The sequence below is a fragment of the Poecile atricapillus genome, chromosome Z, assembly GCF_030490865.1.
Source record: "Poecile atricapillus isolate bPoeAtr1 chromosome Z, bPoeAtr1.hap1, whole genome shotgun sequence".
Classification (NCBI taxonomy): Eukaryota; Metazoa; Chordata; class Aves; order Passeriformes; family Paridae; genus Poecile; species Poecile atricapillus.
In genome coordinates, this window is record NC_081289.1 from 136,283,834 (window position 1) to 136,310,417 (window position 26,584).

General features: G+C 46.8%; 1 protein-coding gene across 1 annotated transcript; it reads left to right on the plus strand.

The window, feature by feature from the left end:
- The first annotated feature begins 47 nt into the window (after nt 1–47).
- LOC131572726 (myosin-IIIb-like) lies at nt 48–26,584 on the plus strand. The gene is made up of 30 exons (XM_058826031.1): nt 48–189; nt 261–326; nt 401–531; nt 3,272–3,374; nt 6,099–6,201; nt 7,022–7,178; nt 7,498–7,600; nt 7,867–7,995; nt 9,203–9,311; nt 10,418–10,534; nt 10,972–11,072; nt 11,525–11,611; nt 11,783–11,848; nt 12,151–12,264; nt 13,188–13,299; nt 14,628–14,674; nt 14,988–15,053; nt 15,343–15,462; nt 16,350–16,435; nt 16,678–16,725; nt 18,255–18,302; nt 18,477–18,568; nt 19,742–19,873; nt 20,226–20,341; nt 20,648–20,847; nt 22,706–22,795; nt 23,639–23,804; nt 24,136–24,408; nt 24,637–24,710; nt 25,798–26,584. The coding sequence occupies exons 1-29, from the start codon at nt 64–66 to the stop codon at nt 24,685–24,687; spliced, it is 3,159 nt and encodes a 1,052-aa protein (XP_058682014.1). The 5' UTR covers nt 48–63; the 3' UTR covers nt 24,688–24,710; nt 25,798–26,584.

Sequence of the window (26,584 nt, forward strand, 5' to 3'; positions counted from 1 at the left end):
CCCGGGCGGTCCCGGGGCGGAGCGTGGCGGGGCCGGGCCGGGCCGGGCCGGGCGGTGGCGGTGATGGTGTCGCTGAGGGAGCGTGGTCCCCCGCCCGGCGTGGCCGGGGACCTGGCGGCTCTGGCCGAGCTGGACGAGGCGGCGCTGCTGGCCGGGCTGCGGGAGCGCTTCCTGCAGCAGCACATCTACGTGAGTGTCGGGCCCGGGGCGGGGGGCGGCGGCGGCGGGCGCTCGGCTGACCGGCTGTCCCGTCCCCACAGACCGACGTCGGGGACATCCTCATCGCCATGAACCCCTTCCAGCCGCTGCCGCTCTACGGGAGAGAGGTGAGCCCCGCGCCCTCCGCCGCGCCCCGTCACCCCCCGGCCGCTCACGCCTCTCCGCCGCCGCTTCCCCGCAGGTCTCCGAGCGGTACCGGCCCCTCCAGACCGACGCGCTGCCGCCCCACATCTTCGCCGTGGCCAGCCGCGCCTACCACGCCATGCTGGGCCGCGGGGGCGGCGGACCCCGCAACCAGTGCATCCTCATCAGGTGAGCCGCGGCCGGGGGTCCCGGGGCCGGCGGGGGACCGGGGGCCACCCCCGAGCTCTCGCCGGGATCTCCCTGCCCAAGGTCCAGGTGAAGCTCTTCTCCGATTCTGTTGGTGACTCAAAATCCATATACGCTGGCAACACGTCCTTCATCCCGACCACTTTCGAGACAGATTAGCGGGCACGTCTTGAGAAGGTCTGGGGAGAAAAAACTGGCTTTTGTAGAGCAGCTTGGCCAGCAATCTTTATAACAGTAAAGATGCCAGGTTCACTTCTGGTGGGGAACCAGCCACTGGAATTCATTCCCGGGAAAAGCCATTGTGTGCTCTGATCTGGCAATACAGCTGCCATGGTAAAAGCTGTAGTAAAAGTTGGAAGGATGATAATGGAACGAATTATTTTTCACAAAGTGGAGCTTCCCAAATGTAACCAAAGAGCAGGAAGAACTAAAGCGTGTTTTGCTGCTCTAAGGCCTTCGGGAATCTGGTCGGGGAGGATTTTAAAGTCGTGGGCAGTCCTGTGCACTAGAAGTCAGTGATTCTTTTAACCAAAGACCCTACCAGTATCATGAACATTTCACCCCATCCGGTCATTCTTGTTCTGCTGGGACTCTGCAGTGCAACAGGTAGCATCATTTAGCAGAGAAAGCCTCAAACAACATCAACTAGCAGAGAAAGCATTGAACACCGAGAAGGAAGCCTTGAAACATTAACTGCTTCTTCTCTACAAATGGCTGTTGCAGAGAACAGTTTAAATGTCATCTAAGTTAAAATGCTACTCGCCAACTTGTTTGATTTAATTCTCCTTTTTATTTGCCTTCTGATCATTTTATCAGTACTTGCAATCTACAAGGTGTGGAAGTCAATTGCTGAATCAGTGCTGAGTGTTTTGGTGGGACTGGGAGCTGACTTTGAGGGGCACTTGAGCCCCACTCATTTCTGTAGCCTTCAGGCCATTGGTGCCTGTGCTTTACATGAAGTGCTCTTAAGAAGTGGTGGCCATGGAGTCCTCAGGTGCAATAGGTGCTGCTGGTAGGGCTCTGGGGGATAGAGAACAATCATTGTATTTGTCTTGGGAGGTGGAAGACGAGAAAGAGTAATCCATGAGAATTTGCCAAGTGGTCAGTGGCTTGGTTGTTTTCTTCCAGCAGTTCAGAGATGAGTGTGATATACTCCTGTGCATCTTGCAACCTTTTACCTGGTCTCTGTGTTACTGTCACAGGAAGTTCGTGGTTTTCCTCTCTATGGGTGGTAAAACACTAATTAACAAGTTTTCCTACATGAGCAGAGTTGGGGTGAACAGGGAGGATGAGGTTGCTCCTGTTAGACCACAGTTCACCACAACAGCACAGGGACGCACCAGGATCTGCTGTCCCTTGCAGTCTCTTTAGTGTCTGGATAGCATTCTTCAGAGGTGATGTTGGATGCAGCAGCTCCTGCCAGATCATAAGTTTTCCTTGCTACCAAATTTTCTTCAGCTACAAATTCTACTGGCTCCTCTTGCTTTCCCAGTTCCAAAGGACATTAGTCATAGCCTGCATGTGCTGCAGTACAGCACTTGGGTCATCTGAAGATGACTTTGCATTTCTTTAGAGCTGGGGGCAGTTGCACACCTGCTGTGCTTGCAGGACCTTGTGAAGGTGTTGTGCCTGTTGGAGGGTCTAAGGTCAAGTTTGAATCATGGAAATGCTGTAGGATATGGTTTTTTTTGTGAAGGAGGGACATTGCTGAAAAAAATAAACCTGACATAATGAGCAGGGGCACTGGATGGCACGTTCTCATCTCGCAAAATGGACTTATTTTGTTTGTATGTATTTGGACGGTGCTGGTCTGACCTGTGCTTGACATCAGGGACCTGATCTCAAGGTCCTGATCTTGCTGTAGTACTTGAGGTTTTGAGCCACCTATGACACATATTTGATACAAGCAGAGGGCTGCTGGGAGCTACAAAGCACTAAAGCCACACCACATGCTCAAAGGTCAGCTCAAAGGAAATGGGGACCTGCCCTCAAGTATACCTCCAGCATTTCCTGCATTTATTTTTTTCCATGCATATGCTGAAGTTCTCAGCTGGTGTGGTGTTGTCAGTTAAGGACATGTTGTCTCACTGATTGTACATTCTCTCTCCCAGGACAGGGGAAACTGCACTTTCCAAGGGCTGGTTGTTTGACTTGGAGGCGGAGGCGCCATGGATGTGTGACAGCAGAGTGACGTGGATGTGTGGCAGCACGGTGACGTGCAGTGCTGGCACTGTGGGAGTGTGGGCAGCTCTGCACCCACATTCCCAGATGTCTGGCACGTGGATGTGTGAAACACCCAAGATCTGAGACTGCCACAGCATCTCATGATCAGAATCCAGGTGTGGATGTGATGTGAATAGGGAAGATCTCTCTGGAGAAAGAGGAAGTTTTTGGCTCCAGTGTATGCAAAGGAGTTGGTGTATCAGATGACTTTCAAAGCAGAGCAAATGGTCTGTCTGCTACATCCCATCCAGAAATGACAGCATGGGGTGTAGCTATACTCCCTTACAGAGGGGGAAAAGCTCCCTGATGAAGGATCAGAACATCATGGGACACCCTGTGTAAAGCTGTGGTGTGTGAGTTTTTACTCACACATGTGATTTTGGTGGAAAACTTGTGAAACTCTCGTAGAGCACTCTCAAGTGATTGAGCACTTGAGCCGTAAGGGGCAAAACAGCTATACTTTAAGGTTGATGGACTTTATTTTACTTTTCTTTGGCAGTGGAGAGAGTGGTGCTGGGAAAACAGAGAGTACGAAGCTGTTGTTGCAGCACACAATGTTCCTATGCAAAGGCAACTCACAGCTGGAGCAGCAGATACTTCAGGTGGGTCATTGCAGGATGATGCTTGAAGGTGCAGAAGCAGCACTGCTGCAAGACAACTTGCATTAGGCTTAGAAAGCCTGCTGGTGGATCACCACTGGAAATCAGGGAGCCTTACATAAGAAAAGAGTGGATAAGAATGGTGAGATAGGTGGCCACAAATTAAAAGGGTTAAGTCAGTAATTTTGTTTGCTGGAGATGATTCTTAAATTAGAGAAAACAATTGCAATCATTTATCGTGTTCTCTGTTACAAGACATTGGTGACATTTTTCTAGATAATTTCCTGTTTGAGGTAGAAAAAGGACTTTCATTAGAAAAATTAGATCTTGATTTAATGGTACAGGTGGATGAAGATTTCACACACCCTTTAGTAACCTATCCTTGGCTACATTCACTGCCACGCACATACATGCTAGCTGGCTAGCTGCCATCCTTGCTCTTTTCATATATCTTTGCTAGCTCATTTTGAAACGTTTTTGGCTCTTTGGTCTGAAATATTCCCACTTCAATTTCTCCCCAGGGAGTTGTAAAGTTTTTTAAACAAATCATTCTTTAAACCTTCTGTGTGATAGATTAAGAAGAGTGAGTTATTGGACTCCTTTACTTTAAAGTCTGTCATCTCAGATTTCCTCAGAAACGTAGAGGTCTTTCTCTGTGTGGTAGGTTAACTTCAACCAGTTCCCACCAAGCCACTCTATCAGTCCCCCTCCTTAACCAGACAGGGGTAGAAAAATGTAACAAAAACTCAAGGGTTGAGATAAGGACTGTGAGGTCACTCAGCAACTACCATCACAGACAAAACAGCTTAGGGAAAATACATTTAATTTCTTGCCAGAATAGGATAATGAGAAATGAAATCAGATCTTGAAACACCTTCCCCAACTTCTCCCTTCTCCCTAGGCTCAACTTGACTCCCAGTTTCTCTGCCTTGTTCCCTCCAGCAGCACAGGCAAATAGGGGATGAGTGTTGAGGTCAGTTCATCACAGATTATCTGTGCTACTGTCTTCTTCCTCATGTTCTTCCCCTCCTCCAGCCTGGGGACCCTCCCACAGGAGACAGTCCTTCAGGAGCAGACTGTTCCAGCGTGGGTGCCCTGATATGATGCAGTCCTTCAGGAGCAGGCTGCTCCAGTGTCAGTACTGTCCACTGGGTACTTGTATGTCGGTATTTCAGGGACAGACTGCTCCAGTCTGGGTCCCCTCCACAGGGTGCACTCCTTCAGGAGCACCCTGGTGCAGGGTGCTCCAGCATGGGCCCCCCACAGGCTCACAAGTCCTATCAGCAAATCTGCTCCAGCCTGGGCTCCTCTCCACAGGCCACAGGTCCTGCCAGGAGGGCTTCTCATGGGATCACAGCCTCCTTTGGGCATCCACCTGCTCTGGTGTGGGCTCCTCCAGGGGCTGCAGGTGGATCTCTGCTCCCCTCTGGATCTCCAGGGACTGCAGAAGCACAGCTGCCTCCCCATGGGCTGCACCTCAGGCTGCAGGGGAATCTGTGCTCTGGTACCTGGAGCAGCTCCTGCCCCTCCTGCTTCACTGACCTTGTGTCTGCAGAGCTGCTCCTCTCACACATTCTCACTCCTCTCTCACTTCTGTGGTGTGTGCAGCAGTTTTTATCCCAGAGGCACTGCCACTGTCACTAGTGGGCTCAGCCTTGGCTGTGGCAGGTCTGTCATGAGCCAGCTGGCATTGGCTCTGTTGGACATGGGGAAGTGTCTGGCATCTCCTCACAGACAGCAGCTTTAGCTCCTCCTGCAGCCAATATATTGACACACAAACCCAATGCCCCATGCTGTGCTTTGGGCTCTGGAATGGTGTATTAAATCAGTGTTGTGTCATCCATGGTGGATCCAGGGTGAATGCCTGTGCTGGGTTGTGGGAACACGACATTGGTACACCTGCTGTCTCTGCTTAGAGCTGGCTTGGGCCACGCTGCCAGGCTGCCTCTGACCTGAGCAGGTTCCATAGGCAGGAGAGCTGTGTTTGCTCAGCACAGTGTCTAGAGCCAGCCTGCAGTTCCTTCACTGGAAATAACTCACTTCAGCCCAGATGAGCTACCCTTGGAAAGCGTAGAGGTGACAGTGAAGAAATAATATGCATCTTATTAGGTTCCTGTAGACATGTCCAAGGACTAAGTTAGTCCTTTGGGGGGGTTATGATTTAAGGATCATACCTTAAAGCTGCATTCAACAGGCTGCCCAGCATCTACTCTGAGGCCTTGTTCTTCCAGTTGGCAGGCATTCTTTGCACAAATAGAGAAAAATTGTCATTTTGCCACCTTTGCATCCAGCTTAGCAAGCTGGTCTAATTGTTCTGTTAATTTCTTTATAATGCACTGTCCTTATGTCTACAAATTTCAGTAGCTAAGCTGTCATACTTAATTAACTGAGTGCCATGGTGACTTTGTTTATTGCTGTTGTATAGCACTCAAATTATCTAGTGACAACAGATACTGTGTGGAAATAGGTTATACCAACTTCACCTTCTAACAAATGACTCAGTGATCTTACTGAAATCCAATCAGTTCAGTTGTACTGACCATCATTAATTTCATGCTCCTCATATTTTCCTCTTTGAATTTTTTTTTATCCAGGCAGAGATAAAATAGGTGCTGATCCATATTCATGGAGTGTTTCCTTTTCCACCTCAGTAGCAAATGCTAAAGATAAATTTTTCCAAGTAAATTTGATCTAAAGATGGTTGTTCAGCTTTTTCACATGTTTTAGGTGAATCCGTTACTTGAAGCTTTTGGCAATGCCCAGACAGTGATGAATGACAACAGCAGCCGCTTTGGAAAATATATACAGCTGCGTTTCCAGAAAAATACCGGTAAAGTCAAGGGCAATTACTGGCCTGGGGAGTGGTTCAGAACTGGAGGGAGTGAGCTGAGTAGCCAAAACTTGTGGAGGATAAAATTTTGGCACGTGGCTCCCTGTGGGAAGGGTGTGCAATTACGTAAGATCTTACAGCACCCACTGTTGGATAGGACCTGGATAAGATTAGGCCTGGGTTTGGACAGAGTGGGAGTACAGCAAGGATGTGGGGGTGAGAGTGCAGGGTAAATGTCAGTAATACTCTGTGATGCCAGAAGCCTTTGTTTCTGCTAAAAGAGGTGAACAGAAGTGTCTAAGACCAGAGGAAGCATGGAGATAGGGATGCTAAATGCAAAAAGTAAGCAGGGAACAGAGCCTGTGTGAAACCAAGTCACACAGGCTTCTCAGTCTGGCCTGAGAAATCACGAGAAAGAATCTAAAAGAATCCAAACAGTCCTTGGTAAAGGACGACAATCTTAGCAGGTGTTGTTTAGGAAACAGTCAAGGGGTAGGTAGTGTTCCACTTAACCAATGATGGTGGATGTATTGCATTAATGAACAGTGAGAGTTTTACCTCTCAGACCTTCTCAAACATGTGTATAAAAGAAGATTAAGAATAATAAACTTTAATGTCTTGGAAGCTAAGGGAGTCAGTGTCGTGCTCATCGCTGTTCCTAATATAGTGCAATATTCAGAAGCCCATTTCCAGTGTGCTGGGCAGCCTAGAGGGTCTTGCACACAAGAAAATTAATTTAGACAATTCACCAAAGAAGGGATGTGGGACAGTCCAGGCAGCTTCATGTCCTGCAGAATGAAGTTCCCCTTTTTGTGTGCAGTGCAAGGTGCAAAGCTGAGTGAGTACCTGTTAGAGAAGTCACGAGTGGTGCAACAAGATGCTGGGGAGAGGAATTTCCACATCTTCTACTACATGTTTGCTGGACTGTCTTCAGAGCAGAAGGAGATGTATGGGTTATTGGATCCTTCACTCTACAGGTACGTCAAAGGAAGACCCAAATTCAGTCTTTGTGATGGGTGGTGAAGGGGTAAACAGCATAATGGAATTTTTTGCTCTGCCCTGGGGTTTTATCTGTGGGTGAGTGGAAGCTGGAGTGGGATCTGATTAGAGCTACATGAAGAGATATTATGGATCATCATAGAAACTGGGAGGTCTGGGGTCTTTGCTGCACTACCTTGGAGAAGTTTCTTTCCCCTTCATGTTTCCACTTCCAGTGATGGGCTTTGTTCCCATGGGCTAGGACTGAGTTACAGTGCCAACTGTGTGACAGTTTTTATGGGATATGCACTTCCTCAGGTACATAAGTGGACAGTTTGGTACACAGGAAGTAGCTGAACGCTGGAAGCGCAAATACCAAGAGGTTTGCAATGCCCTTGACATGGTGGGCTTCCAAGAACAGGTTAGTCCTGGGGCTGTTTCATTTCCATCTGTGCTTCCTGCAAGCACAGGGTTTCTTTCTAGCTGCTCTTTTGAAGTTTAGTCCTATTTATTTCTCTAGATTTTCCATGTTACTTTCAGACCACCTGAGTCTGACAGACTTTGTGGGGAGCTTTTTCCCACAGGCTGCCTGTATCTCTTCCCTTAACCTCTCCAACTTCTGGGTCATTGTTGTTGTACATGCTACATGGTGGTAGGTTTTTCAGTCACCTTTCTTTTGTATTTCAGGAGCAAGTGGACATGCAGGCCATCTTGGCTGGTGTGTTGTCTCTGGGCAATGTGACCTTTGAGCCTGAGGAGAGCAAAGGGTCTGTAAAAGTCAGTGAAGCCTCCCAGGGATGGCTCAAGGCTGCAGCGGTGAGTCACAAGAAGTGTTGACAGAAACCTTAAGGGTATGATGCTCTTCCCCACTGTCTGTGTGACTGCAGGAGCTGTCACAGAGGATTTTTCTGCCTCAGAATGTGAAGGTTTCTAAAGAACAAAGTTTTTTCTAGAAATGTACAGTTTGACCCCATGACAGTATTTGTGTTCAGTGTTATTCATATCCAAAGAGATGCATTTCTTGTGTGCCTAGAGCCAGTGTCTTATGTATTCAGCATATACCTTGCTGACTTCATAAAACACCAGCTTTTTAAAACTAAATGTTTTATGTTAGTGGGTGTGATAAAGTCTTGGAGAAATTCAGGTGTGAAATATCTGCATACTAGTTCTGTGTTTTCATCAGTTTTTGTTCAAGGATACCACCCTAAGTGCTGTATTTTTTTTTTTTATTTTTTTTTTTTTTTAAATCTTGAATTAAGCTTTCTACAGTTTTGGATGAAATTATCACAGATTAAGAAGTATGTATTTCCCAGGACCATTCAATTTTTGTTATAGGGGGTGGAGAAGTTATCCTGCTTTGTTAACAACACAGGACTGAAAAAAAAGTAACATATTTCTTCTGTTTCTATTTTTTTCACTTTGACCTATTTGAAATCCCACCACTCTTGCTCTTCAGTTTCACTCCCATCTCTTTGCCTGTTTCCCTCCTACACCATACCTGAAACAACCACCTACAACTGTTCAGCAGCCAACTTCTTTTTATCTTATTTCTGAAAGCCTGCTCCTCGTTTCTTGCCTATAGGAGGGGAATTCCCGTTCAGTCACGGAGGGGTTCAGTGTGTCTGAGTTCGCTTTGTTTCCTGCCTCTCCTGTGGGTTCCTGTGACTCTGAAGCTGAGATGCTTCAGCACCTGCACAGTCACCTCCGTGTGGTGCTGTTCAATCAGTCATTAAACTGCTCAGCAGGGGCTGGCCTGGCTCCCAAAGAAGGTGAAAGGTGGCAGCACTGGGAAAGCAAAACAAAAAGTGTTTGAGAGCGAGTGTGTGGGGTTGGTCGCTGCGGGGGTAAAGCAGATCAGAGCCTGCATCTGACTCTGGTGCCAGCAGTAGCGCTTGCCTTACAGCGGGGCTCAAAAGCCCAAGCCTGAATCATGACTCCGTTACACACAGACAGACAGACACAATCCCCACGAGCAGAGTAAGGGTTTACAACCGAGTGTCCTCATCTATTTCCTGTTTCCCAGGGTCAGTTTGGAGTCCAGGAAGATGAGCTGTTAAAATGCCTGATTTGTACCACGTCGGTGACCCGGGGCGAGCAGATCCAGCGTTTTCACACCCAGCAGCAGGCAGAAGGTAGGAAACACAATGAATTGCAGATGTGCTGGCTAAAAAGACTGAGTTTTGACGGAAGGGTATCCCCACACATGTGCAGCTTGTTGGGAACAAAGATGTCCTTCTGTGCGCCTTCATTCCTCTCACACAGAGGCAAGTATGTCAGTGTTTATCTGTTTAGTCTCTTACTGACATGTAGGGCCATGAATGCTGCTTTTGTTTGGTCTCTAGGAGACTGCAGAGATTAAATGAGAAACCAAGGAATTAGCTTTGCTTTCTGCCTCAGTCCAGCCCAGAAAGAAACTGTATTTGTGCAAATGAGGGGAAGGCTCTTATTGCAGAGTGCTGGCAGTGTGCAGAGCTCTAGGTAATAGATGGAGAAGCAACCATGAGAACCATGAGATGTCACAGTGTCAGGAATGGAGTGAAAAAAGTAAAATAGCAAGCAAAAAGTGTTGTTTTCCCTTTCAATAAAACAAGAAAATAATCTAAAATAATCTGTACCAAAAGGTTCATTTAAATTATCATCTTTTAAAAGCTAATTAAAAAGATAGGTTATTGCTTCAAAGAAATGAAAGAAAAGAATGGAATGGGTTTAGCTAGTTCTGTTTTACAACTTTCTCTAGACAATAAAATATACATCTTTAATAATAAGTCATGTTAATTTGGTCCCCTTAGAATGTCAGCAAGCTTTCCATCAACTCTGTCCTTTTCTTGCCTACAGCATTTAAACACTTAGCAACTGTGGGCTAGGAGGGAAAGAACCATCCAATTTTCCAAGTAAAATTTGGAGCTTCTCCCTTGGTTTAGCAGTGAGGGGATCCATACTTAGTACATCTTAAGAGGGGAAAGCAAGTCTATGGATATTCTAAAAAGTGGTATGACTCAAAAATGCCCTGGTATTTTGGTAGCTCTTGTAGAAAGGTTGTGAAGATTCTGAAATTAAAGAGCTGTTTTTACAGCTCCCACTTGCTAAGGGTGGGGACAATCCAATGTTTATCTGATCTTTAGAGTAGCTTTATACAGACATTGTTGCTAGAGGTGGATGTACTGAGCCAGCCTGTGTGTCCTGTCCCCTGCTCTCTTGTGAAGCCTGTCAGAGAGCTGCTCTTGTTCCCTCTCTGCAGATGCTCGGGACTCCATTGCAAAGGTGGCCTATGGCCGAGTGTTTGGCTGGATTGTTTGCAAGATCAATGAGCTGCTGGCTGAGGATGTGGATCCTGAGGTGGAACTGAGAGAGATAGGTGAGTTCTGCCTGCCTTGCTCCTGTTCTGTTCTCAAATGTGCATCCCTCAGCCACAGCGAAGGACAGGCACAGCATGAGGTTCACAGAGCTTGCGTGCTGGGATGCATTATCGAAGCTGTGATCCTGCTAGAGATAAGAGTCAGCAGCATGGAGTCTGTAGGACTTTGTTCAACTCTGACCAGTGAGTTGATCAGAAGCAACTGTGAGGCTGTAGTTCTGGGGCACTCTGGCTTAGCAGAGAAACCAAGCTGGAGTGGGTCTTCTCTTAACCAACCCTCCAAGCTGTGAAGAGCAGCCACTGGTGTCTCTCTTGGCTGCATTTTCCCTGTGCCACAAGAGCTGTGTGATGAGGGATTTGGCTTTGTGCTGGTATACACAGTAATCTGCAGGGATGGCCTGCAGGCTCCGTGATGTACTCTTCTTCCCTTTTTTTAGGTCTCTTGGATATTTTTGGCTTTGAAAACTTTGCAGTGAATCGTTTTGAACAGCTTTGCATAAACTTGGCCAATGAGCAGCTGCAGCATTTCTTCAACCATGTAAGTCTGCTGAAGGTGACATCACCTTCTGTTGCAGAGAGGGCAGAACACTGCTCTACCTGGTACATGCAGGAGAACTTGGGGGAAAACATATCTATTGCCTGGAAGGACAGAAACAGTGAACAGTGAAGAAGGATAGAGCAGCAACCTTCCCTGCTGGGGCAGGGGAGGCACTGGGTCAGGAAAGGAAGAGGTAGAAGGATCAAGCAGTAACCAAAGTCGCAACAGCAGGGACACTTACACTCCGACAAGTGTTCTTGCTTTTTGCACCAGCATCAGTGAGTGCCAGGGTTAAAGAGAACCATGGAGAACAGCAGCTACATCTTGGACCCCTCATGCTGTGACTGAGAGTGACACACCTCCGTCCTCTTGTTTAGGGCAGGAAGGAAGATACTCAGGGTTTGTCTAGCCAAGTCTGCTGGGTGCTTTGAACGCTTTTTTCTTTATTTCAGCACATTTTCCAGATGGAGCAGGCTGCCTATAAGGAAGAAGGACTGCCTTGGGAGACCATCACATTCAACAATAATGAACCTATTCTGGTGAGTGAGAGGACTGACAGAATATGATTGCTCTGTCCAGCCAAGAGAAAAGTCTTGTTCTTTCTACCATGGGAAGGAGATGCAACTGGAAGAACCTCTGCAAAGTGTGGAGGGTGAGAGGGGATATCCTGCACTGCTTTACATATGTGTCATGCGTGTTCTTTCCGGCAGAATCTGCTCCTGGCCAAGCCACTTGGGCTGCTGTCTCTTCTGGATGAGCAGAGTGCATTCCCTCAGGTAGGTATGAGAGAGGGGGCAGAGAAAATATTCTGGGGGCTAATATATCCACTAATACCTGGGCTACAACGAAAGCTCTTGGGCTGGAGTGCAGGATGGACAGAGATGTCCCCAAGTGTGACTTATGAAATGGGACATCCAGATCAGGGGCAATCTAGTGGCATTGGCATCCTTGAGAAGAGTCAGAGAGAAGGTACAGCAAAGGACTATTGCAAAGCCAAGGATACTTCCAACACTTCGTTTTCATTCCATGTGTCCTCATCAGGCCTCTGTTGCAGCTCATGAAATCTGCTCTCTTGCAGGCAACTGATAAGACATTTGTGGATAAACTAAACAGCAGCTTTAAGGGGAATTTACACTTCCAGCCAGCCCGAGGCCATGTTTTGGGCTTCAGCATCATGCACTATGCTGGGAAAGTATGTACTGTTTGCAGGAAGAATGTTGTTGTAGTGTATGTTGGAGGGGGTGGAGGTGTTGCCTGATAAATAAGACTTTGATGTTAAGGAATGTGTGGTCTGAGTATGATACTAACAGAGGTGATGTGTACCAGTGGATCGTCTCCTAGAATTCCCTGGGATTTATGTAAAAGGTACAGGAAGAGAAGACCCCTGAGGAAAGTGGGGCTACCTCTCAGAAGTGTAGGGTATTAAAATAATCTGCTATTCTTCTAATCACCATTCTATTAGAACTCTAGTCCTAAAATAGTACTTTATAAATAAAAGTACTGTGTCCACTGTACAGCACCAAAGGACAGGCTAAAGGCTTTTTCTTTACCTATCGGGTTCCAGAGCATAGCAGTGACTGTTTTTTTTGCAAACACCTGGGAACACTGTGTAAAGAGCAGGGTAAATAGTGTTTTGAAAGTGGAGGCAGTTATTTGCACATTCACTGGTATCTAAGCAGCTTGAGATTTAGCACTATTGCATGTATCTTTACTGACACCAGTATTGAAAGCATTGGTCCACATTAAGTTGAATTGATTGGAGATAATTTTTGGAACAGGTCATTGTAACTTGCACCTTAGTAATCTAATCTCAGCATTGTTGACTAAGTTATTATTTGTGACATTCATTATTACAAAAATTAATATTTAACGTGCAAAAGGTGGATGTCTCAGTGTTACGCTGCACCCCTGGGGTTCTGATGCCTCTGGCATGTGCATGGCTTTGTTCCTCAAGGTTGGCATCTGAATGGAGTGCATGTGTGTTTAAAGAATTCATGTGCAAGGCAGAGTGCATTCAGTTTAACACATCATCAGCTCCCAGCTGGCTGTGGAAGTGGCTTTTACAGCCAGCCTGTGGGCACTGCTGTCCTTAGTGATCTGCTTCCCTTTCCCCAGGTACAATACGCTGCCAGGGGCTTTCTAGAGAAGAACAGAGACACCTTGCCAGCCAATATCCATGGGCTCTTCATCAACAGCATCACCCCCTTGCTCAGAGTGCTGTTCAGAGGCAAGTCCCTCTGCACATCCATCATGAGCCAAGGCCCACCTTGGCAAGGGTTAAGTGTGGGCATGGGGGGAGTGTGTTTCACAGAATGTGTTTCACAGTTGGCAGTGCCAGGGGGTCTCTGTGACTGCTGCAGCGTGGAGTGGGGCTGCTGGCACGTACAGAGCTGTCAGAGCTGTTTATTCACTGCCGTGGAAAGCAAGGCAGGTTGTAGCCCCTTCCAGAGAATTAGCTCAGATGCCTTCCCATCTTCTCCAAGACCAGCGCAGGGCCGTCTCCACTGTTCCTTTCTATACACTCTTGTATATTGCTTGTTCTTGTCTGGAAATGACGCTAGTCAAGATCATAGATTCTAAAAATGGAGCTTCACAACTTGTTAAGAAAACTCTCAGGTCATGCATTATTTTTCTCCTACCACTACACTCCCTTTTTCCAGTTATCAATAAGCCTTCAGATTCTCCAAGGCTTCTAATTAAATTAGAAAGAGAAAGGTCAGGTGGATGCTTCCTTGGAAATTGGCTGGCTGAACACAGTGCTTCTGGTATAGAAATTTTGTCATTTTTTTGGTCCCATTCAGTCCATGCCCATTTCTGAGATTTACAAGAAACTGATGGATTTCATTTCTATTCTGCACTGTGTTTTTCAACTACTGCTCAGGACTATCTTTCTTCATTACCATTTCTGCACTGTTACTGAAGCTACTTAGCCTAGTCCCAACTCTTTCAAAGTTCATAGACATCAGACATGACCTGTTCTCAGGTTGGTTGTCCAGTCTGGCTTTAGGTGATGAACAAAGGGTTTGGTCCAGATGACTTCCAGAGGACATTGCCAACCTCATTCTGTGATTTTATGATTCACATGACTCCATTGCATCAAGGGTGCACAAGACTCTTACTAGATAGATCCTTTAATAAACTGAGCTTCTCTGATTTACTTATCCTGTCACTGAATCAGCTGTAAGCTCTTTGACTTTAAATAACCTCCTGAGTGCTGTAGGTGAGCTCCCCATTTGCTGCTTGTGCCATTTTTTCTGCACTGTTTGATGGCCATTGATGATCATTCTATTGAAAGTCATTTAGGTTTGTTTAATAACCTGATTGTCATGTCTTCTCAGTGGCAGAAGTTAGTATTGTCTGCCTTGTGTGCTTTGTACATTTGCATTTTCTTCTTCCTTCCTTTTGCTCTTTCCTTGTAGTTCCACACAGGGAAACCTAACACCCTGTGATTCAGTGTTTGTAAGACGGTTTGTGCAGGAAGTGAAGCTTGAATGTTTAGCCCTAGTGGATTGCAAGCAAAGGTACAGAATCAACTAATTGTCTCTGTTCTTCCAGCCACCATCTCCAGGACAGGGACCCTGATGCCTCATGTGAAAGCCAAGGTATTGCACTTGTTGATAAATGATACCTGATAAATATTATTTGAGAAACTGTGAAAAAGGGTAGGCAGAAATAAAAATTAGGTTTAAAGTAAAAGGTTTAAAATAGAAGCAGGCAGCAATCAGCTTGTAACAATTTATCCTTTGTTTTTTACTGTGTTTTGTGCTTGCTTCTGCCATTTATATCTTTAGCTTGTCTTCTCTCCCATTAAATCCGTTCTCCCTTGTTTTTTGCCATCTGCCTTCCAGCAGTGCTCCTTGGCTGTTAATCAAGCACTTCTTCTGGGGCTGATCCTTTGTTTTGGTCTGGTTTCAGGACACACCAGGAGCAAATGACAAGTTCAACAGCGCACGGAAACAGTCTGCTGGAGCTCAGTTCCGGGTATGGTATTGCTGCCCTGAGGTGCCCCGTGAGATGAAAGCAGTGATAATTTTATCACTGCAAATATCACTGCATTGCTTCCAGAGTGCTAAGCATGGTTAAAGCAGACATTATGTAGACAGGGGTTTTCCTGATTGCCGAGCAGGGCTGATCACGGTGGGATGGGCCCAGTTGTTGCCAGAACCCAGGAAGTTGCTGCAGGGTGAGAAGACAGTTCTTGCTGCAGGATATTGCACATCTGGCAGTGCTTTGGCTTGATGGACTGTTGATCTTCCTCTGCCCTTGCCAGCATTCCCTGATGGTGCTCATGGAGAGGATGTATTCTGCCAACCCACACTTTGTGCGCTGCATAAAGCCCAACAGCCAGAAGGAGCCAGGTGTGCTGGACAACCAGGTGGTGCTGCTGCAGGTGAGCAAAACCAGTGTCCTCTACAGGGACTTCTGCCACATCTCGGTGGTAGGACAGATTACACCAAAAGGCTGTGGAGGGGACTCAAGTGAGTCTCCCCTTGCAAGAGAAAGAGTGGGCACATTTTGTATATGTGTAAAGATTCTGAGTACTTGCTTGTTCTTATGACACAGACTGCCCTTCTAGGTCCAGATTTTGCAATCTTAGTTCTTTCTCATTTCTTTTTCATGAACGCAATGAGATCTGCTGTAGGGCGCTAGGATTCATCTTTGCATCTCCCTCTGGATGGGACTGGTACAGACTACTCCAGAAAAATTGCTTCCCAGAGGAGACTGTTCTCACCCCTCAGCCAGGGCAACTCTGAATAGAAGCCAAGATGGGATTGCTTTGATAGGATCTGAAATGCACTGATATGATTGTATTTGGATATTCTGTCAGGTCTGAGGTCTGGATGCTTTAAAGAATACTGAAAGTGATTGGAAGAGTTCAGAAAGCTCAGCAGCCTCTTTCATGTATATAAGAAAGGATAGGATTAAAAGGAAGTTCATCCATGCCTCAGAGTACTTCTGTGTCCAGCTTTGGAAATATGAAGCTATCCTCTAAGGGACAGAGGCAAAGCAGCACCCATGGCTGGAAGGTGAAGTTATTTCAGTCATTGGTTTTTATGGTTTCCTACTTCTAACTCAGAGTGGTTAATCATCAGAGTTACAGGATGAGGTAAATTCAGTTCTTAGCCAAGGAAACGTTTTCAGAAAAAAAACTTTTTGATTTGGAACTGGAGAAATTTAGGGCTGAATAAAGTAATTTCTGCCTGCAAAGGAGCAAACCGATGTCCTAATGACCCGTTTCTCTTTGTTTCTCTGATCCTCTTTGTGGCGCTGCTTCAGCTCCGGTACAATGGGCTGCTGGAGACAATCCGTATCCGAAGAGATGGTTTCTCCTGGAGACCCTCCTTTGAGGAATTTGCTGAAAGGTCTTTTAAAACCTCTGAATATTCCTTGTTGGGTATTATTTGGGAAATTACCCTGATAACCAGATATGGGCAAGGAGTAAAAGAGTCTCTTCAAAGTTCATGTGGACTGAGGTCATGGGGTTATTTGTTGTGGGAGGCTGAGTGGGAAAGATAGTGATTTGTTGTTGTTTGCTGTCAGGGTGATCAGCTCAGCCCATCAAGGATGTGGCTTTTATATGTTTGTATTGGTTTATTTTCCACAGATACGGAATTCTTCTAGTTAAACCTGATGTTCCCCTCACAAAAGAAAGGTAGGAATACTAACTTTGTTGTGTGCAGTCTGGTTTGTTCTTTGGAGGCTTTTACTATGAGTAGCATAGGAAACTGAGTAAAAGGGACAGACAAAAAGAGGATAGGATTCTGTGGTGATGGGGAACACAGATCCCAGGCAAGGACACTTAGTGTTTAAAGAGCATTTGGTACCATGATGAATTAAATCTTTCTTGAATTGTTATGTAGCAATTAAATTCAATTACTGCAAAACCTTGTTGTGCTGTGGAATGAACACTGACCCATGTACTTAATTTAGGGAGTGACAATAGTGGTCAGGGGTGTCCACTGAACTCAGCACAGCAGGCACTCAAGTACTGCTGTCAGGTGCCTCTCCAGGCTTTTTCCTGATGGCCACATGGGAGAAGAAGATAAAGACAATGCTGAACAAGCAGCCAGCACTTAATGTCTCCCAGGCTAGAGAATATGTTTCTAAACCAAGAATTTTGTCTCTGTACAGGCAAATTATACCATCAGCACTTTTAGAACCTGACTGTTACACACATAAACATCCTTCCAGCTCTGCACAGGGACAGGATCTTACTCTGCCAGCGTTTTCAGTCCTACATCTAGGGCAGCATTTCCCCACCTCTTCTTCACTTTCCCAGCCTCTCCTTCCTGCCAGTGTCAACTGTGATTGATAGTGAGAATGAATCATGTAAAGAAGCCAACTGAGGGGTTTTTTTAGTCATTTAAGAAAAGGATTTGAATGATCTCCTGGAACAATTCTCTCCTGGCAGTAGTTCCTCCTGCCTTCACAGTGCTTCCTTGAACTTCCTGATGCTGCTGAATAGTAAGAATTTCAAACCCGAGTGAGGCTTTTTTTTTCACAACAGAATGTCATAGATGGGGGCGAGATTATTGTAAAAAGGCAGTGTGGTGTGTTCATAGACACAAAAATCATGGGATGCATTTCAGAAAAAAAATATCCTGTGGATATGGATTGTGGCACTGTGGAAGTTGGCTGAGATAGAAGGAGAAAAACACTTCTGCTTTCCTGTGTGAGATATTAGCAAAAAGTGCCACTATGATTTCACAGCCTGGATTAGCAGGAGAGGGAGGTAGCTGTCTGTGTGTTGCAGCTAGAGCTGCTTTCAGTTCCAAGTATCAGGGAATCTTTCCGAGTGACCCAAATTTTATCACTAGAGTCTGCAAAATGAAACTGGAATTGGAAAACAGACTTTCTCCCGGAAGTCTTGCTGTGCTGACCTTGCAACTTGTGTCCTCCAAAGGGCTTGGAAACAAAATGAGGAAAAACACTTCTGAGAATAAAATGGGCTCTACAGAATTGCCTCCCAGGGAGCTGAAGTAAATCTGCCTCTGGGAACCCCTTTGTGGATGTTCTTCCCAAATATGGTCCTAGCTGTACCTCAAGGTGCATTACAGACTGACAGCCAGTTTACTTACTGTTGGGAACTGCTGAGGCACTTTTTGTCCCTTTATGCAACTAAAAAAATTGGTGTTCACTTTGGGTAGAAAATTACTTATTTCACTTTCTCGTCTCTTTCAGTTGCTTGGAGATACTGCAAAGTACAGAGCTGAAAGGCTGGATTTGTGGGTAGGTGTGGATCACTGCTGTTGGGAATGGGAAGCCTAGGATTTTACACATGTAAGCTATCACCTGGTTCTCTTCAGCAAGAATTCTGTGGTTGTAGGAATGGGCTCTTCAAAGGATGATGGATAAAAGTTTAGACAGTGTTTCTCATTGCATCTTTCTCTTCCAACTTTACAGGAAGTCACGACTTTTCTTTAAATATTGGCATCAGGAACAGCTGGCAAAGTATGTGGAGCAACTGGGAAGAGCAGCAGTTATCATACAGAAAGGTGAGAACTGGGACAGGAGCTGATCTCAGACCAGGGGAAGGGAAACCTTTTCTGCAGTCCCTGCTCCACTTTTGCAGAGGACAGAAGGGTAGGGCAGGTGCTGTCTCTGGGTAAAGGCCCTGTGAAGTCAAAGTGCTTATTGCAAATACCCACATTCCCAGTGCTCATCCGGAATCATGGAGAGCCCTCAGTGTCAGCCTTGGAAAGGGAAAATGTGTTCAGGAGAGCCAGGCTGAGCAGGGCACACATGATTTGGCTGTGTCCTGAGGTCTGGCTCACTGTGCTCTGGAGTAAGGATTGTTTGTGAGTTGTGTTGAACTGAGGAGGGGGAAATGAGTGAAGCAGATCTCATTGCTGCTTTCAGAGACAGACAAAAGGGGGTGAAATTTTGGTCTGGTTTGCTTTTTTTCTTTCCTTTCCATGTAGCATCTGCTCTAGCAGCCTGTCTCTTCAGAGTGGACAAATTCCCTATGCACAGGCTATGAGGACTGTGCAGCCAGGAGGAGGCTGCTGTCACCCTGCTTAACTCCCCTCTTTTCACACTTCTCTTCTGTATGGATTGTTGCACTGCTGGAGCATCTGAGCAACTTCCAGCTGTGCACCATACAGTGTGACAAACATCAGACTGTCACAAGCTGTGCACTGTTGTCATCCATGGGGAAAATGTGTGGGTAGTGGGAAATGAGAGGGTGCAGCTTTCACTTCATGTGTTTTAATAACTGGTAGAGTAGGTGGGATCACACAATGTCTGTAATGCTCCTGGTGAGCCCTTCGATGGCTGCTTATGGGAAAGGTTTTCCTGTGGGCTGGAATCAAGGAAATCCTGTCTCCTTCATGGTGTCCAGAAGGGCAGAGAGATGGATGGTTGACAGGCCCTTCTGTGAGACTTTCTTTTTTACCTGTTCAATGCCCTGGCATTAGAAATGAGAGCTTAGATCTGTGATTTGATTTCCATAAGTCTGTGATCTGGCAGCTTAGAGAGTAGAAGACAATTCTCACAGGGTTTTGGCTGCCTGCTCACAGTAGAGTTTTCATTGCTCTTTATTAACATGGTTCAGGTGTTGAGAGCTTTGCACTGGATGAAGGGCTGTCACCCAGTGTTCTTCCCTGAGAGAACTACAAAGGCATGAACAGCATTTTTTTTTCTAACCACAGGTTTTTTTTTCTGAACAGTTTTCAGGGGATTCAGATGCAAGAAGAGTTTCCTAAAACTGTTGGCTGAGCTGAGAGCTCAAGCACAGAGGCTGCAGGAGGAGACAGAGAGAGAAAGAATCCAGCAGCTGGCACTGTCAGCAGAGGCCCAGGGTGAGTTGTTCCCACTCACACTCACCCAGTGCATGTCCACTGGTGTGGTGACCACCTGGAAGTGCTGTAAGCTCCAGGGCATGATGGCCTGCCCTGATGGGAACTCCATCAGTGTGGAGAGCTGATGATTTTTCTGCTCTATGGAAGTGTGGCTTTGTCTGTGGGGAGCAGAAGCAGCATGGTAAAAGTCATTTGCTTGGCTGTGCTGGAAGGAGGACCAGGCTTTGGTTTTACCACATGGTAAATGCATACAGAGCATGCAGCAGAGCCTATCCCAGTCCTAGGCCTGTAGAGGATGGATCTCATGGATTTTGGATGCTAGATTTCACCTATTTATTTCTTCTTGTTGCAGAAAGAAATTCTGTTCCGGTCCCCATGCCACGAAAGAGGCACCTTCAGTCTAGTCCTCATCCTTCTGACCAGCCACAGCAGCCACCAGTGCCACGGCCACGCAGCAAACTAACAGAGGTTAGGCTCTGCTGGGGGCCCCTTAGCCAGATGTGCTGGCTCCCTGCTCCATCCACCTTCTGTACGCACATGTTCTCCTGCACGCGGTCCCAAGAGAATGTTGTCATTCCTATTATGAGAATTGTGACTCCTGATCTACTGTGGTTTGATAAAAAAGCATCGTCAGGACCTTTGGGGAACTGAAAACAGCTTGGTGACTGATCTTCTCTTAAGGGACTCAGGAATGGGGTCACCTGCCAATGTGATCTCTTCAAATGTCCCCTGCCTTTGACTTTGTGGTGACTTTCCCTCTCCCCTTGCTTTCAGTCCACTCCTTTTGATAACTTCTTGAGCCCTTCTGTGCCTCGTCCTGTTCTGGGAGCTGAGGAACAGACTGGGGAAGAAGCAAAAATGAGGAAACTCAAGAGAGGAGCAACTCTCCGCTGGTTCAAAGAGACACAGGCCCAGAAGGTCATGCAGGATGATGGGGCCTTTCCAAGCTGGCTGCATGGGATGATCAGTCGGAGGTGAGTACTCTGGACAGGTAGAAGCCATTGTGTCCTTAGGACTGCGTAGGTTGGATTGGCCAGGCTTTGCCTAAGGAATGGGAGTCACCTGTGTAACTTTTCCCTTTTAATCTGTGCACATCAGACCTTTAGGGGAAAGCTTGGGTGTCCTTGTCACAGACTGTACATGCTGAAACTTTATCTAGGTCCATGGAGAGACAACAGAAACTCTTAGTACGTAAGTCCACTGTGGGTCCCTAAATACAGATCCTGGTAGGGATGGGAGGCTTGTAAAGTAATCAGAAATACACAAATGTACTTTCCCTGTTCTGGGCCATTTGCAGAGACATGAAGATGAATTTTTGTGTTGATTCATTTTGACTGTTTTTCGTATTTCAGTATAGGGCAGAAGGAGACCCCAATTTTCAGCAGGAGACTATAGAATTCAGTTTACTTTTATTTTGAAAAGTATTAAGAGGGGCTTTAGTGGGTACTCAATGGCAAAACTCCACCAAAGCCTCCTGATACAGGAAAAGGAATGTTTTTTGTTGATACCTCTGTCCTTCTAAGGAGGGTGCAGCATAGCTGGTATTTGCTTCTGCTTTGTCTGGAAGAGACATCCACTAAACCCTTCTTTCTTACAGAGTTGTTTACAAGACTTCGTTTTAATGCTTGAAGTTTTTCTACCGGGTCTTCCTCACACTTAACTCTCTTGGCTGAGTCAAGCACTGCTTTGAACCAAGCAGTGGCATAATCAGAGAAGTGCTGATTATGCCAATGATCAGACAGGAGCAGGATGGCAGTATAGTCTCACTTGTGTGCAAATTGTTCCATGGTGCTCCACGCTTTTAACTGCCAATATCCTGTAATTGGTGGGATTTCTGTGTCAGTGTTGCTGCCATCAGAACACCCTCATCATCTTATTCCAATTTCTTTTTTTTTCTGTTCAAACTGCAATTTTCCTTCAGTGTTATTAGATCTGTGTTCTAGGATATTTTTCAGTTTGTCAGTGTGAACATTTACTAGGAGACATTGCACACTACATTAGCTTGGTAAAGGGCACTACAGTAGCTCACAGCTCCCTGGTAGCTTAATTTCTTTTTAAATTTTTTTAGATAGTTATTGAGACCCTAACCTGTGATAATGCTTTTTTCCACAGATTGAAGAATGTGGGAGAGGAAGTAGTGTGTGGAAGACAAAACTGTCTAAATTCAAGTATAGAGTAGCCATGAGCACTGCACAATGAAGGATGTGGCAGATCCTTTCCAAAGACACTGGTGCTTAAGCAGAGACTTAAGTTTTCAGACACCAGTGTAAGCTCAACTTCGTTAAATGGAGCAGGCAGAGCAAACCCAAATTGTACTGGTGATTTGCAGTCACCTTTAGCCTAGAGCAAGGCACATGACAAGCACAAAGCAGAGCTTTGTCTGTTGGGCTGAGAAGGGGAAGACCTCCTTCCAGCAGGAAGTTTAGAAATCCAGAATGGTGTAATCCAAGTTAGTGTCTTTCCAAGGTGCTGGGCTTACTCCGTACCCCACAGCATCCTGACTTCTTCATCCCTGGACCGTAAGAAGTGTACACATGCACAGATTCCTCATCTTAGTGATGCTTTATGTCATGCTTGGTGATGTAAGGCAGCTGTTGCACAGTCAGGCTGCTGGAGCAGCTTTGGAGAGGCTCTGACTGAGGGCATTGTGCTCCTTCAGCCCATTAGTGCCTCCTGCACCACCAAGCCTGAGTCAGGAGACCTATAGCCAGGTCATCCGACTTGGGGCAGATGCTGAGCTGCCTGGGACACTGCTGGGGTACCACATGAGATAGGAGGTGAATCCCTGCTGTGTGGCTGTCTCTCTGCTGAAAAACTCTTCTCTGATTCCAGGGAAGCTGAAAACTTGCTGAGTGACAAACCTTTGGGTTGCTTCCTTGTTCGGATCAGCCAGAGCCGACCAGGCTACATCCTGTCCTACCGGTAGGTAATGGACAGCGGAGGCTCAGGGGAGGCCTTACTGCTTTCTACAGCTCCTGGCAGGAGGTTGTAGCTAGGTGAGGGTCAGCCTTTCCTTCCAGGCAGCTGGCAATAGTACAAGAAGACACAGCCTCAAGCTGTGACAGGGTAGGTTCAGGCTGAATGTCAGGAGGAATTTCTTCACAGAAAGGGATGTCAAGCACAGGAACAGGCTGCCCATGGCACTGGTGGAGTCACCATCCCTGGAGGTATTTGAAAGATGTGTAGATGTGGCACTTGGGGACATGGTTTAATGGTGGATTTGGCAGTGTTGTGTTAAGGGTTGAACTTGAGGATTTTAAAGGCTTTTCCATCCTAAATGATTCTATAAAACTGAGCACTGCATGAAATTCTGTGATCCTGGATTTCTATAGTCACAGAATCTTGATTTTTGTGATTCTGTAAAACTGTTGGACTGGAGGAGATCACCTGCTCCACAGAAGAGTCCAGTGAGGATCATATTCAGTCTCTCCTATAGTGGGTGCCTCAGCGAGTTTGTAGTAGCAGGTGGGATACTGCAGAATCTGTCATAATGAAAAAATAGACCTGTTTGTGGGTGGGGTGCTATGGCTCCAAGGGTAGAGGTCCTGCTTAGGCTGTACTCTGCAGCTGAGAAGGCAAACCAGATTGGAAAGAGCTCACAGTGCATCTTAGTGCACAGCACACCTGCTGCCTCTGTGTGGTACTTGTTACTGAGGATCCTGATCACAGCTGGCCTCTGGAGACCACGGGTGCAGGAAGCAGGAGCCAGGTTCTGAAATGCTGAGGCCTCGTGGGGTGACAATTCCTGCCCATCCCTGTCCCCAGGGGCGAAGGCCGCTGCAGACACTACATGGTCCAGATGCAGCTGAATGCCCGCTACGTCATCCTGGGGGAGGACCGGGCCCACGCCTCGCTCACCGAGCTGGTGCGCTTTCACCAGACCGTGGGCATCCAGCCCTTCATGGAGATACTGACTGTTCCCTGTGAGCAGGTGAGAATCAAGGGTCTTCGGAGGGAAAAGAGGATGGGGCATGGACTGTGCCTTGAACGAGTGGTCAGAGACACTGCAGCAGCATCTCTTTTGTGTTCCTGTTGAGGGGTGTCCCATCCTGGCCAAGCAGCTTGGGTGCTTATGCATGCACTGGGAAATGCTGCTAGCTGGGGGGTCCTGGGATGGGGGAGAAGCACTGGCAGGTGGATGACGCCCCATTGCCTCCTGAATGTCACCAGTGGACACAGCTGGGTATTTCTTGTCGTTGTGCTGTTCAGTGTGTGTGTGTGAAGGGTCTGCAAATCACTGCTGAATCCACTCCTTTCTCCAGAAAAGTAGTGAGAACTTGGATTATGAAAATCTGGAGGGTCTCACACTGAGTTCACAAGCAGACAAGGTGGAGACCCCTCTAGAGAAGCAGTCCAGCCCCTCCATGCCTTCCAGTGGCAAACCTGCTCTGCAGTGGTTCAGGAGGACCAAGAATGTTCAAATCCAGCAGACCGAAGACAAGAGTGGAACACAGCCTAGCTCTGGAGAGAGCAGCCAAAAAGCCTTCCCTCGTTTCCACTCTTCAGTACGCCTGGCAATTCAGGAACTCCAGCAGGTGAGCTGAAGCATCTCCTCTGCCAAGCCACAGTCCCTCTGGGACACATGTTGTTTCCTTGCCCAGAAGCAGGAGAGAGGAGGGTTCCACAGCTAGCACTTGGTTTCCTAGCTGCTGGGTCATAGATTTTATTTGGTGGTCATGGGATCAGGACTGTATTCCTTGAAGTGTTCCTTGCCAGCCTGTGCTCCCCCAATGCCAATGCTGTTTCTCTGCTTCTCACCACAGTTCATGTCCATTCCTGAGAACATGTCTAAACAGAGGAGCTCACTGCACTGAGGATGTACAGCCTGAATGACAGGGTAAGAGGAGGTGGTGCACAGGAGGGAAAACAGCAATTGCAGCTTCCTGGGAAGTGGAGGAGCAGAGGAACTCTTTCCTTCATGTTCCACCTGTATCATAGACTACATAAACTACACAGAAATAGAGCAGGAAAAACAGAGAGCAGCAGCTGGCTTCCATCCCAGGACTACACAAAGACCAGGAAAACCTGGGAAAATCAGCCTGAGTTTGGGTTCCCAGCAGCTGTGGTGCATGGAGTGCTCCCGGTACAGTGGCCAGGAGGGAGCTCGCAGTTTGCTGGAGGCCTGGGGCTGGAAGGATGAGGGCTATCAGAATGCATGCCACAGTAGTCAACCTCAGTGGCTTGGAGGGCGGAGAGGCAGTGGTGTTGGGGAGCCCTGTGGTGGCAGAGACATCGAGCTGAAGGCCAGGCTCAAAACTGAGGGAAAGGCAGCAACTTTGTTGCTGTAAAGACGACTTTCAACAAAGTCTCAGCAGTAGAAGCATACCTAGTGACTGAGACTTTGGTACAGTGGAGGGGCGACAGGAGTCTGGAGTGCCCCAAAGAGGCCTTTTGACAGACTCTGTGCTATCTGAAGTACCTGGTGGATGTGCAGTTCTGCTGTCCCACTCAGCTGCTGAAGGCAGTGATGCTGTTGTACATCTCTGGAAGAATCTTGGTACATGTCAGCTGAGTGTGGAGAGGGATCAGATCATGCTTTTGGCTGCTGACCCACTGCAGGGCTTCCAGCCACACACCAGGATTGCCAAGTTTCCTGTGTGGTTCTGCTCCCATGTTGGAATCTGTGCTGAAGGAAAGATTCTTAGCTGGGGCCTGCCTTGTCTTTCTCTTCACAGCTGAAAAAGACAGGATATCTTCAGTAGCTGAGCAAATCCTCTCCCTGAAGTGTTTGGATTAATTGCTTCATTCTTCTATGTCCCTTTCATTGATGTACCCAGGGGATGCTCCCTTTGTCAGAGGCTAGGCAGAAGAAAGATAAAACATGGCTTATTCTGCATAGATAACTGCAAGCTTGTTGTACTGGGATAGCTAAATGGAACCCTTTTATTTCCTCCAGTGAGTTCTGTTTCTTGACTATCTTGCAGGTCTAAGTGGCTCTGGTTTATCTTCTTCCAGTGCTGTTGGGCCTTCCCTAACAGTGAACACATCCAGACATACAGCAGCCTTTTTTTTTTTTTTCTTTTCTTTTTTATTTTTTACCTTTTTCTACTGCACACAGCTGACCCTGTGCTTTTAGACAGGGTTGATGCAGAAGTTCATCCTTGTCAGCACTGAGCCATACTGTGACTGCAGTATCTGGACCAGTCTGATTCTGGCAGAGGGGAGAAGATGAGAACAGTCACACTCTGCACACATCCACAGTGCCTGACAGTCTGAGTGTCAGTGCTCCTGGAGACTCCTCACCTAGCACTATGAATAGTCACAAAGTGGGTATCTCCCAGCAACCTGTTCCGTCACAAATATCTGATTACCTACCTCTTTCTCTTTAAATGTTCTCTGTTTTGGTCCTGTGTATCTGCTGCTCTGGGAACCAAGGGAAGTTGGGCTTGGGCAGTAAAAAGTAAAACTGAAGTGTCCTTTTTTGTTGAGTGCAGGAGCACTTGAACAGAAGCTGAGACATGGTCAAGAAGATCTTGCTTGTAGAGGGGATTCACTGCCCTTGCATCAGTGTGCTGGCACACTGTTCCACGGTCCTTAACACAGAGCTAAAGTCAGGGGATCATTAGCGAAACCCTCTCACTCATCCTGGCTGAAATCTCTACAAGTCCAGATGGACAACATGCTGCTTTAAACTGAGGGTGGGTAGAGGGCTTGGAACATAAAGGACCATACTGCTTGTACTGTTTTTCCTACCTTTTAAAATAAATCTCT

Bases quoted from the DNA above. Each gene is read 5' to 3' on its own strand.
- LOC131572726 (XM_058826031.1), top strand. From the start codon at position 64: ATGGTGTCGCTGAGGGAGCGTGGTCCCCCGCCCGGCGTGGCCGGGGAC. The intron at 11,073-11,524 runs GTAAGTCTGCTG...TCTTTATTTCAG, and splicing joins TGCAGCATTTCTTCAACCAT to CACATTTTCCAGATGGAGCA. The intron at 15,463-16,349 runs GTGAGCAAAACC...GCGCTGCTTCAG, and splicing joins ACCAGGTGGTGCTGCTGCAG to CTCCGGTACAATGGGCTGCT.